Source organism: Phacochoerus africanus, chromosome 4, assembly GCF_016906955.1.
Source record: "Phacochoerus africanus isolate WHEZ1 chromosome 4, ROS_Pafr_v1, whole genome shotgun sequence".
NCBI classification, from domain to species: domain Eukaryota; kingdom Metazoa; phylum Chordata; class Mammalia; order Artiodactyla; family Suidae; genus Phacochoerus; species Phacochoerus africanus.
The window spans coordinates 5,849,623-5,862,141 of NC_062547.1; the positions used below are offsets into that span (position 1 = coordinate 5,849,623).

General features: G+C 51.0%; 1 protein-coding gene across 1 annotated transcript; it reads left to right on the top strand.

The window, feature by feature from the left end:
- The first annotated feature begins 496 nt into the window (after window positions 1–496).
- ZDHHC24 (zinc finger DHHC-type containing 24) lies at window positions 497–9,159 on the top strand. The gene is made up of 3 exons (XM_047775175.1): window positions 497–854; window positions 2,242–2,519; window positions 6,677–9,159. Exons 1-3 carry the CDS (start codon window positions 574–576, stop codon window positions 6,970–6,972), a joined length of 855 nt encoding a protein of 284 aa, XP_047631131.1. The 5' UTR covers window positions 497–573; the 3' UTR covers window positions 6,973–9,159.
- The last annotated feature ends 3,360 nt before the right edge of the window (window positions 9,160–12,519 follow it).

The following is a 12,519-nucleotide window of genomic DNA, read 5'->3' on the forward strand; positions in this document are numbered from 1 at the left end:
TGGGGTCTTCTCCTGACCCTCTTCCTGTGCCCCCTTGGTGGGAAACAAGGAGCATTATTCCCATTTCACAGTCAGAAACACCGAGGCGCAGAGTTGATTTGAATGTTTTCTCGGGTGACGAGGGGAGACACTAGAGGAGGGGGCGGGGCTTCAAGCCAACTGGATGGGCCGAGGCAGGGCTATTAATATCGGGGCGACTAAGGGTTGAGGGAGAATGTGCTGAGCCGGGAAACCCGGACGCCACTGAGGCTGCAACTCTATCTTCCTCGGTGAGCCAGCCAGCGGGACGGGGACTCAGAGCAACGGCGGGGGGGCGGGGCCTCCGCGGGGGGCGGGGCCATAACGGCACCGCCCTAGCAGGCTCTAGCGCCGACGAGGTTCCAAGCCTTTCCTTGGCTCGTTCGGCCGTCCAATCACATCTCGGTATCTGCCTGCCGCCGCCTGTGAACCGGATGGCTCGCCTCACCTCTTCACAGCTTCTATTGGTCGTGGCAGACGTCCTTTTGACACTATCCCCGCCCCGTTACGGAAGCGGCGGGATACTCCCGATCCCACCGCGGGTGGGCCCAGGCCATGGGGCAGCCCTGGGCGGTGGGGAGCGCCGAGGGGGCACCCGCGCGGCTGCCCCTTGTGCTCACTGCGCTGTGGGCCGCGGCTGTGGGCTTGGAGCTGGCCTACGTGCTGGTGCTTGGTCCCGGGCCTCCCCCGCTGGGACCCTTGGCCCGGACCTTGCAGCTTGCGCTGGCAGCCTTCCAGCTGCTCAACCTACTGGGCAACGTGGGGCTCTTCCTGCGCTCGGATCCCAGCATCCGGGGTGTGATGCTGGCCGGCCGTGGTCTGGGCCAGGGCTGGGCGTGAGTGGGGCACGGGATCTGGCAAGGGTGGGGTGTGGGGCCGGGGGAGCTTGGGGCAGGGGGAGGGCCCTAGGACCTGATGATGTTAGAACCAGTTTACAAAGATCCGCTTGTTGGAGCCAGAGAACTCCTTTAGAACCAGAAGCCACAAGAAGTATCATTCATTCACTTACAAACATTGAGTACCTACTGTGTGCAAGGTACTGTTCTGGAGGTGCAATAAAACTTATTCCTGATTTTAGCGGAGGAGGGGGGCAGATGATCAACTTCAGGTGTAATAAATAAATAATATAGAATGTTAGAAGCTGGTGGTGGTAAAGAAACAAAAAGAGCAGCTTAAAGAGGATGCAAATGGCAGTTTGAAACAGAGTGGCAGGCCTCATTGAGAAGGTGGTATTTGGACAAAGACTTGAAGAGGGTGGGAGAGTTAGCCCCACTCATCTGGGGAAAGAATGTTCTAGGCAGAGGGAACAGGCAGTGCAAAGGCTCTGAGGCAGTTGTGTGCCCAGCATGTTCCAGGAACAGCCAGCCAGCCAGTGTGGCTGACGTGGAGTGAGATGGGGGAGAGGAGAGGTTAGAGATATAAACGTTTGAATTTGTGGCTTTTTACTAGAAGCGAAATGGAGCGCTGTTGGAGGGTTTTGAACAGAAGAGGGGCATGATTTCAATTTTCTTTCTTTCTTTCTTTTTTTTTTTTTTCCTTTTGCGTTTTCTAGGGCCGCTTCCTGCAGCATATGGAGGTTCCCAGGCTAGGGGGTGTAATTGGAGCTGTAGCCACCGGGCTACGCTGCAGCCACAGCAACGCGGGATCCGAGCCACATCTGTGACCTACACCACAGCTCACGGCAACACTGGATCCTTAACCCACTGAACAAGGCCAGGGATGGAACCCGAAACCTCATGGTTCCTAGTCGGATTCGTTAACCACTGCACCACGACGGGAACGCCTCAATTTTCAAAAGATCAGCATTGTCAGGTTCAATCCCTAGCCCAGGAACTTCTGAATGCCACATCCGTGGCCAAAAAAAAAAAAAAAAAATAGAAAAGAAACATCCTGGGGACAAAGGTGGAATCAGGGAGATGGGGCAAGAGGCTGCTGCAACAATCCAGGGTAGAGTTCATGGTGACCGGCCACAGTGGTGACAGTGAAGATGAGAAGTTTGCTCTGGATGTTAGAAGCCAGAGAAGGGGCTCAGGACTGGGGCTGTCAGAGCTGGACGAGCCCTCAGACCTGCTGTTCTAGAAGTGGAAGAAGGGTCTGGGAAGTATACCCAGCGAGGGCTGTGGCTGTGTCTGTTCCCCAGGACAGGTTCAGGGGCTGACCCGGGCATGATGTGGGGCAGTTGGAGCTGCCAGGGGAACTGACCCTGTGGTTCCTTCCCTGCAGTTACTGCTACCAGTGCCAAAGCCAGGTGCCGCCACGCAGTGGGCATTGCTCCGCCTGTCGCATCTGCATCCTCCGCCGGGACCACCACTGCCGCCTGCTGGGCCGCTGCGTGGGCTTCCACAACTACCGGCCCTTCCTGTGTCTGCTGCTTCACGCCGCAGGTGTCCTGCTGCACGTCTCTGTGCTGCTGGGCCCGGCCCTGTCAGCTCTGCTGCGAGCCCACACGCCCCTCCACACGGCCGCCCTCCTCCTGCTGCCCTGGCTCATGCTGCTCACAGGTGGGGAGCCAGGGAGGCTGAGGCCCATCCTGGGGGGAGATGGGATTTCTGGCTGGTTCTCCAGGCAGTGCCCTGGGACCCAGTCCCAATGTCAATGACAGGAGGTGAGGGCAGCCAGGGATTCAGCTGGGTGTACGCGCTGGCAAAAGAGTAGACCCTCCACGCAGGTACAGAGTCCAGGCTGAGAATCAGGGGAGGGTACCTGGGGGCACTGGCAGAGGAGGAAAGACTAGGGGTATTTCACTGCGGGGGTGGGTGGGGGATGGTGAGGGAGTATTGTAAGTCCAGGCGGGGGCATTCTTGTTTTTTTGTTGTCGTTGTTGCTTTTCTTTGTCTTTTTGCCTTTTCTAGGGCCGCACCTGCAGCATATGGAGGTTCCCAGGCTAGGGGTCTGTTTGGAGCTGAAGCTGCTGGCCTACACCACAGCCACAGCAACGCAGGTTCCGAGCTGCATCTGTGACCTACACCACAGCTCATGGCAACGCTGGATCTTTAACCCACTGAGTGAGGCCAGGGATCGAACCCGCAACCTCACGGTTCCTAGTCGGAGTCGTTAACCACTGAGCCATGACAGGAACTCCATGGGGCGGGGGCATTCTGAGCTGGGGAAACAGTGTGACAGAGGCTTAGAGGCTGGGCAGGGAGGGGTGAAGGTGTTTTGATGGAAATTGTGAGAATTGAAACCAGGACAGTTAGGTTAGTTCTGGCTGGTGGAGGCCTCTGGTGTGGTATGAAGAGACGGCCCTTACTGGACCGGGCAGTGGGGAGCCAGTGAAGGTTATAGGCAGGGGACGTTGGGAGGGGAAGTTTGGGCTCGGGAGGCTGACTGAGAAGCTGTGCTCTGGATGACACTCTTTCCTCTGCCACCACCCAAGATAGAAACCCCACTTTTTTTTTTATACTTGGTTATCTGTCCCCCAGAATGCTTTGACTGTCTCTTCCCTGACTCCTTCCTCCTGACCTCTCAGCGGTCCTCTCTGTCACCTTGTCCTGCAGTAGCTAAACCTCCTGACCACTCCGAATAGCGGCTGTGTCTCCCCATCCTATCCAAGGCCAGCTCTGTCCCTAGGACCCCTCCCTGAAGCCCAGGGGCGGCCTTGGGAGGCCCGTAGGACTGTCAGGGTCTTCCTCTGCCCACATGGCCTCCTCTGCCCCCCCCAGTGGCCCCCTGTCTCCACTGAGACTTGAGCCTTCCCCCCCGACTTGGTCATCCACGGCCTCCCACTCACTTCCCGAACCCACTGAAGACTTGGGCTCCAGCGCTCTGTCTCTCTCAGCCCTGGGCCTTGTTGAAATCACAAGTACCTGCAGGTCTGGCTGAATGGCCCCAACCACTTGGCTTCTTGACTTTCTCCTCCATTTGACTTCCTTCCTCTGCTCTGCATCTGTGCCCCAGTCCTGTTGGAATCCAAAATGTGTCACCCGGGAGTTCCCTTTGTGGCTCAGTGGGTTACGAACCTAGCTAGTATCCATGAGGATGCAGGTTCCATCTCTGGCCTCGCTCAGTGGGTTAAGGCTGTGTTGCTGTGGCTGTGGTGTAGGCTGGCAGCTGCAGCCCTGATTCAACCCCTGGTCTGGGAACTTCTGTAGGCTGCAGGTGCGGCCCTAAAAAGCAAAAAAGCAAAAAAAAAAAAAAGTGTTACCCATCAGTCACCCCTCTCTTTGGTCCCACTTCTTCTCCTGTCCATCACTTACTCTTTCACTCTGAGACACCTGCTCCAGAGCCCTGGCCTCACCTTTCTAACCATCAGCACCTTCTGTCTTCACCGCCCCCAGGCCAGCTCGGTGCCCTCATTTCCACTCTTCTCCTGCAACATCTCAAGCCTCTTCGCTCGTCTTCCTTGCACTGTGCCTTCCTGGCTTCTCTGTGTCTGCCCCTTGGCTGCTGAGAGCGGCCAGAGATGCCCAGAAGTTCATGGCAGTTGGTACCATGTCACGTTCATGCTGCTGACCTCAACAGGCCGTCTGTGGTGCCTGGCCACCCTGGCTTCTCATCAGCTTGCTCCCTGTAATGCCTGCAGCTGAAACCTTCCCACTTTCCTGTCCTCTAAGCCCTGCCTCTCTTGAAAATCCATCACTGAGAAAATCAGACATCAGCGGGCACGTCCAGAATTGTCTGTCCTGCCCTGGGGTCAGGAGCTGACTGCCCCCCCGTCTCCCAGGGTCTGGCCCCTCCTCCTCCCTGCTCAGGGGCCCCACACCAGGGGTCGCCTCTCCCCCCGCCAATCCAGGCTCCCTCCGCTGGCTTCCTTCGGGTTTTCCCTTGGTACACACCCTAACTTCAGCCGGCATCCTTCTCCACCTTGTGTCTCTGGCTCTTCGTCAGCAGCCAAGTCAAAGGACGGGCCTGGGCTCATGGGCTGCTTTTCCTCACCTCCCCCCATTCCCCCGTCTGCTCCAGACTGGCCCCTGCCCCCGTCTGTCCCCCCAGACCTCCAAAGTCCCCCTGCCTCTGTCTCCACAAAACCCAGAAGACCCTTCTGAGTTCTCTTCTTGCTTCATGAGACCTGAGACCTCTCAGTCTCATGAAACTGCTGACCTCCAGCCACAGCTTGTACTTTGGGGTTTCCTACTTCCTTTCTGGGTTCCTTATATCTGGTCCCTAAGGACCTAATTTCCTGGCTGAGGTCGAGGCACGGTTCTCATCTCTCTACATGCTCTGCTGGGTCTCGGAACTGTCTTTTGTACCAGCTGCTAGGAAAGCTGCATATCTGGCCCGGGCTTCTCTCCTGAGCTTCCGGAACCATCCACTTGATGTCTCACAGGCATTTCTCCATCCTGTCCTAGGACCTTTAGACAGAGTGTTTCCTCCCCTATTCACCTAGCAAATACCTCCGGAACCTTCAGGTACCACCCGAAACATCATTGTCAAAATAGATGAAGTTGGAGTTCCTGTCGTGGCGCAGTGGTTAACCAATCCGACTAGGAACCATGAGGTTGCGGGTTCGGTCCCTGCCCTTGCTCAGTGGGTTAACGATCTGGCGTTGCCGTGAGCTGTGGTGTAGGTTGCAGACGCGGCTCGGATCCCGCGTTGCTGTGGCTCTGGCGTAGGCTGGTGGCTACAGCTCCGATTCGATCCCTAGCCTGGGAACCTCCATATGCCACGGGAGCGGCCCAAGAAATAGCTAAAAAGACAAAAAAAAAAAAAAAAGAAAATAGATGAAGTTGACTTCCCTGAGTCTCTCTCTCTCTCTTTTTTTTTTTCTTCTTTTCCGGCTGCACATGCAGCATACAGAAGTTCCCAGGCTGAGGATTGAACCCAAGCCACAGCAGTGACAAGACCAGATCCTTCACCACTAGGCCACCAGAGAACTCCCTCCCTGAGCCTTTTAATAAGTTTGAATGTCATCTTCTCCCACCATAGGCTCTTTTTTATTGAAGTAAAATTCATGCAACATGCAACTCAGAATTTTAACCATTTTCAAGTGCACAATTCGGTGGCATTTAGTACCTTCATTCAGTGTTGTGCAGTCATCACCACGGTCTAATTCCGCACCATTTTCATCACCCCCCAAGAGAGACCCAGTATCCTTTAAGCAGTCCGTCCCCCCGCCCCCCACGAGCGCCCCCCCAGCCCCTGGCAACCACTAATCTTCTGTCTGTCTCTATAGATCTGCTTGTTTGGGACACTGCATATAAATGGCACCATACAATGTGACCTTTTGTGGCTGGCTTCTCTCACTTGGCATCAAGTTTTAGGGCATCTTGTAGTTCATATTAGTTCAGCTGATACCCATTACCTACCGGTGGGTTAGGATGGCTCAAGCTGCTATACTTTTCCGTTGTCACACACATCACAGCTGTAATTGAGTAACTGAGACGGGAAGTCTTGAATGTCTTGTCTGCCAGCTCCCTGAGGGCAGAGATGCGCCCTGCCATTCATCCTGGGATTCCCGGAGGCGCTACCCAGTCTGATGTGTGAGTGAGAGTCCCATCTAGGCAGGGGGCTGTGTCTGCCCTGCTCACCACCGGTGTGGTCCCATCAGCCAGCACGGGTCGGCCATGGGGGGCAGCGACTCTGCCGCATGGAGGAGTGAGCCCTGCTTCTCGGTGGTGTGGGGTGTAGGGAGGGGGGGGCGGGGGGTGAGGGGAGGGCGGGGCCCCGCTGCTGCTGCTGCTGCTGCTGCTCCCTGACCCTCTCCGCTCTCCCCTGGCAGGCAGAGTGTCGCTGGCGCAGTTCGCCCTGGCCTTCGTGACCGACACGTGTGTGGCGGGTGCGCTGCTGTGCGGGGCCGGACTGCTCTTCCATGGGATGCTGCTGCTGAGGGGCCAGACCACGTGGGAGTGGGCTCGGGGCCAGCACTCTTACGACCTGGGGCCCTGCCATAACCTGCAGGCGGCGCTGGGGCCGCGCTGGGTCCTTGTCTGGCTCTGGCCCTTCCTGGCCTCCCCGCTGCCTGGAGACGGGATCACCTTCCAGACCGCAGCTGACGTGGGGCTCACGGCTTCTTGACGTCTGGAAGAGCCCGAGCGGCGCAAGGAGCGGGGACACGAGAGGCGACGCATAACTCAGTTCCGGCCCACCCCCCAGCCTCCGGGCGGGGGCAGGTTGGTACTTTCGGCAACTCCAGCCCCACCCTTGGCCTTTCCCTTGCCCAGCTTGGATTCCCAGTGCCCAGGGCTCGGGCCCTGTGAGTCAGCCTTTGTCGACGGCCCCTGAGTACAGTGGAGGGTCTGGCAAGGGGCTGCTCGGCCTGTCCAGCTGCCCCTTCGCCCGGTTAATAAAGTGCCCACGTGGTTCTTGACTCCCTCCATCTTCGTAGGTTTCTGGCCCTTCACTGTTGCCCAGGCTGCTTTTGGTTCCTCTAACCGCAGGCCTGGGGAGCACGGAACGCCTGAGGGCGAGAGGAGCCAGGGCTCTTGGGGTTGGGGGGGGTGGTGCCAAGGCAGAAGGGAGCGAGCCAGGGTATGCGAGTCCAGAATTCTCTCCCAAGTTCAGTGCCCTAGAGTTAGGAGCAGTTCAGCGCCCACGATCTCACTGAACTTCTCTGGGACACAGGACAGCAGTGACATGGGTGATAAAACTTAAAGCTCTGAGACTTATGGGATAAGATCCTGGGGTAGTAAATGGACAAGGCCGGATTTGAACCCAGGTCTTTGTGCTTTGTTACCCTTGCACAGCCCAGGGGAGTGAGTAGGAAAAAAATCAAGGCAGAGAAGTCAGGTGGGGGATGGAGCTGAGAGGCCCCGGCTCCTCTCTGGACCCCTTAGGAGCTTCCGTTCAAACACTTTCATTTAAATATAGTAAAGTAGACACTTCCAGTAAATGAGGTAGGTTTAAACATGTGTTAAACATGTTTGCCTCTTCCCTCTTAAAATCTGAAAAAATAGTAAGGAAATAAAAAAGATGTGAATTTACAAGGAAAAAGAAAAGAGGGAGAGAGCAGCAGACCAAAGAGGCTGATAACATGTTGAGACGTGGGAGGGACCCAGGCCCAGTTCCTGGCTTGGAGAAGGAGCAGCTGAAATTAAAGCATTCCCAGAGGGTGGGGCCAAGGGGCAGCCACAGCGCCCCCCATCCCAGAGCCCTGGAGAGGCTCGGGGGTTCCACCAGCACCTTGGAAGGCAAGGTCTGGGGCTGACAGTAGGGACTGATCCCAAGTCTCTCTGAGGAGTAGCTAGGAGTAGCCCACCTGACCCCTTGCAGCCGAGCAGCTACCCCACTAGGCTGGAGGTGGGGACTTCCATTGCGGAGGGTGGGGGTGAGAGGCTGGACCAAAAATGGGGTGAAGTGAAAAATCAACAGATACTGCTGGAGGCGGAGGAGGTCCTCCAGTGACACAGCAGGCTTGCCTCCAAGAACCCTCAGAGCAGCCCGCCCTTCTGCCAGGCCCGTGCCACCAAAGTTTGAGCTGCTAGGACTTTGTTTTCCCGCAGCGCATGCTCTATTACTATTTTTTAACTCTGTTGGGAACTTGGTGTGCCTGTTACTGTGCTGTACATAAGCTTTGGCAGACTTCCTGCTTCCTCCTCTGCTTTACCCCTCATCCTCCAAAATATGGTTTTTTTTAAATTTTTTTTAATGATTATCAAATAGAAGATGCAAGAAAATGTTTATAAAATAAAGAGAAACAGCACCCTCTTCAGCCCCATTTAGGAAGCGGGTACCATTTCCTTTGAAGCCCCTGCCGTGCCTCCCTGGTAGAGGAAACACTGAACTGGCTTTACTTTGTGATTTTATTACATATGTTTGTATGGGTTTTGCATGTTCTGCATTTTATATAAGTGGAGCCATACCCTGTTTATTCTCCTGTGATTTGCTTTTTCAGTCAATATGAAGTTTCTGAGATTTCTCCAAATCAATGTGTGTGGCTGTAGGGCATTCCTTTTTCTTGCTGTGTAGTGACCCACCAAAGATGCCACTATGGGTTTTTCTATTTTGTCCCACTGATCATTTTATCTACCCGTGTATGATCCCCCAAGTTCTGTTCTTGGCCCTTGCTCTTCTGTATAAAGTTTAGAATTAGCTTTAAAGTTCTACCAATAAAACCCCTTCGAAATTGTGAATGGAGCCCAACCTAATCTATAGATCAGTCTGGGGAAAATCAGCATCTACACGAAATTGAATTTTCCAGTTCATGAGCATGGTGAATCTCTTCATGTAATGTTCTCAATAAAGTTGTACACTTTTTCTCATAAAGATCATACCTTTTTTTTTTTTTTTTGTCTTTTTAGGGCCACACCCGTGGCATATGGAGGTTCCCAGGCTAGGGGTCGAGTTAGAGCTGCAGCTGCCAGCCTTCATCACAGCCACAGCAACGCCAGATCTGAGCTGCATCTGCGACCTACACCACAGCTCATGGCAACGCTGGATCCCTAACCCACTGAGTGAGACCAGGGATTGAACCCGCATCCTCATGGTTTCTGCTGAGCCACAACAGGAACTTCAATATCATACCTTTTTTGGTTGGATTTATTCTTAAGTATTTGATAGTTATGTATTGTTCATGGTTTATGAAGATAATATTTTTATGTCTAGCAAACCTAAAACTTATAATTTACTTGTAAATTCTGAGTTTTCTATATTTATAATCATATCTATGAAAAGATAATTTTGTTCTTTTTTTCATCCCTCTTATTTTTCTTGCCCTTCTGTCTGAGTGAAGGCAAAGGGTGGGCATCTTTGACTTGTTTCCGACCTTAGAGGGAATAATTTCAGTATTTCACCATAGTTTGCTATAGGTTTTGGTTTTTTTTTTTTTTTTGCCATACCCATGTCATATAGAAGTTCCTGGGCTAGGGATTGAATCAGAGCTACAGCTGCAACCTACACCACAGCTGTGGAGCTGTGGGATCACCAGATCCTTAACCCACTGTGCTGGGCCAGGGAACCAACCCACACTTCCGCAGTGACCTGAGCCACTGCAGCTGGATTCTTAACCTACTGCGCCACAGCAGGAACTCCCCTAGGTTTTTTTTAAATTGATGCCTTTTATTAGGCTGAAAGAGTTCCCTCTGATTAAGAATATATTAAGTTTTTTTTTTTTTTTTTTCCTTTTTAGGGCTGCGCCTGCAGCATATGGAGATTCCCAGGCTAGGGGTCAAAACAGAGCTGCAGCTGCTGGGCTACATCACAGCCACAGCAACACCGGATCTGAGCCACATCTGCCACCTACACCACAGCTCATGGCAATGTCGGATCCTTAACCCACTGAGCGAGGCCAGGGATCGAACCATCATTCTCACGGATCCTAGTCAGGTTCGTTAACCACTGAGCCATGAAGGGAACTCCCAAATGTATAACTTTTATTTTTATCCTTTTACTTTCACTTTCTGCCTTTTAAGAATGGGCTGTAGGTGGATTTTTAAAATGTAGGTAACAGTTTGTCTTCTAATGGAAGTTATTTAGTCATTTGTATCTATTGTAATTAATGTTCTTAGATGTATTTCCACTCTTTTATTTTGTGCTATTGTCCTATCTTTTCTAGTTTTTTTTACCTTTTCATTTATTTTTTCCTGGGTGCAGAATTCTAGGCTAATAGTTATTTCCTGTCAATATATTGAAAATGTGATTCTTTTAGTCTCCACTGTTGCTGTAAGTCAACTGTTTTCTATTTTGCTGTTTTTGTTGTTACTGTTCCTTTGAAGATAATTTTTTTGGCCACACCCATGGCATGCAGAGTTCCTGGGCCAGAGATCGAACCCATGCCATAGCAGTGACAATGCCAGATCCTTAACCCACTGAGCCACAAGGGAACTCCTAAAGGTACTTTTTGTCTCCAGCTGCTTTTAAGATTTTGTGGGGTTTTTTTAGTATTCTGCAGTTTTACTGTGCTATGTCAAGTGTGGTTTTCTTTGCATTTACCTTAATGGGATTCCTTAGGTGTCCTGAGTCAATGAATTGATGTCTTTCATCAGTTCTAGAAAATTCTCAGTCGTATCTTCATTTGTTTTTTATGTTTTTTCTTAAATTATAGTTGATTTATAATGTGGCACCAATTTCTGCCATACAAAGTGACTCAGTCATACATAGATATACATTTTTCTTCAAAAAAATATGTATTGCTTTCCACCATGGTCTGTCCAAGGAGATTGGATATAGTTCCCTGTGCCCTACAGTAGGGCCTCATTGTCCCTCCATTCTAAATGTGGTAATTGGTCCTCAGATGTTTTCTCTCTCTGCTGGAACTCTACTAGACCTTCCTACTCTATCCTCCTTGTCTCTTTGTAGCTCTTGTTTTCTGCTTCTGGCATTCTGGATAATTTCTACACACATATCTTCCAGTTAAGTCTTTTTTCAGCTGCTAAACCAATCTATTGAAGGGCTTTGTTTTTTTTTTTGTGTGTTTTTTTTTTTTTAGGGGTGTGTTTTAGAGGTTGTATCAACGCATTCATTGAGTTTTACTTGTCAGATGTTTTATTTTTCATTTCTGGAAGTTCCGTTTGGTTCCTTTTCAAGTTTGCTTGATTATTTTATATACTCTTGCTGTCTTACATTTTAAGTTTCCTTTTTTTCTTCAAATATATTGAAATATTTTATATTTTTTGGTAATTCCAATATCTTAGGTCTTTGAGGCCTGATTATGCAGGCTCTTTGTGTTTGTTCTTGCAATTTGTGAATTTTGACTGAAGTTATAGTTCTTAGAAGTCTATCAATGGGGATGTTTTTTGAGATTGCGTTAAAACTGAATTCCTCCAGAGAGGAAACGTGTTTATCAGTTGCCTGATTACGAACCAAACCTGCACCATCTTAAATTCTCAGCAAGGGGTCTTAGCTACCGCCCAGGTATCAGTAATTCAGGTTGGCATGTGGTCAAAGGTTCTTAGGAGAAGTCTTTCCCCCTCTTCTACCCAGTACTAGTTTTGTCAAGAGGCAATTTCCCTTGCTGATTCTGATACGATTTCAAAGAAATCTTTGGTTTCATTAATTTTTTTTTCCCCTCTGATTTCCTGTTTTTAATTTCATTGTGTTTTTGTTTTTGTTTTTTCATTTTTGGCCACCCCGAAGCACATGGAGTTCCCGGGACAGGGATCAGATCCGAACAACAGTTGCGACCTAAGCCACAGCTGTGGCAACGCCAGATCCTTAACCCACTGTGCTGGGCTGGGGATCAAACCTGCGTCCCAGTGCTCCCAAGACACCACCGTTTCCATTGCAGGGTCAATCCTGTTCTCTCTGGAATTACCATTTATCAGATACTATGCTTAATCGGAATTCCAGAGAGAACAGAGAAAATTGGAGGAAATTTTTTTTTCCCTAGTGACTTTTTAAAAAGTCAGTTTGGATCACTATCTGAAAGTAGTAATCCACTTCTTGCTGAGCCAAGAATTGGGCTATAATTAAATTACTTTTTTGGGGTACTTATTTTTCATGGAGTTAGTAATTACCATTTTTTTTTTTCATTTGCTTAGTTTTCAGTGTATGCCAATTGCTAATTCTTCCCCAACCCTGCGTGACAGTTCCTCTTTTTTCTGGACATTTCCCTTCCTTCCTGCTTAAGTGAGTGCTGTTTGCTGTCTAGAACTGCAGCGGCCACTTCTCCTGGGACTTGTCTTTGCA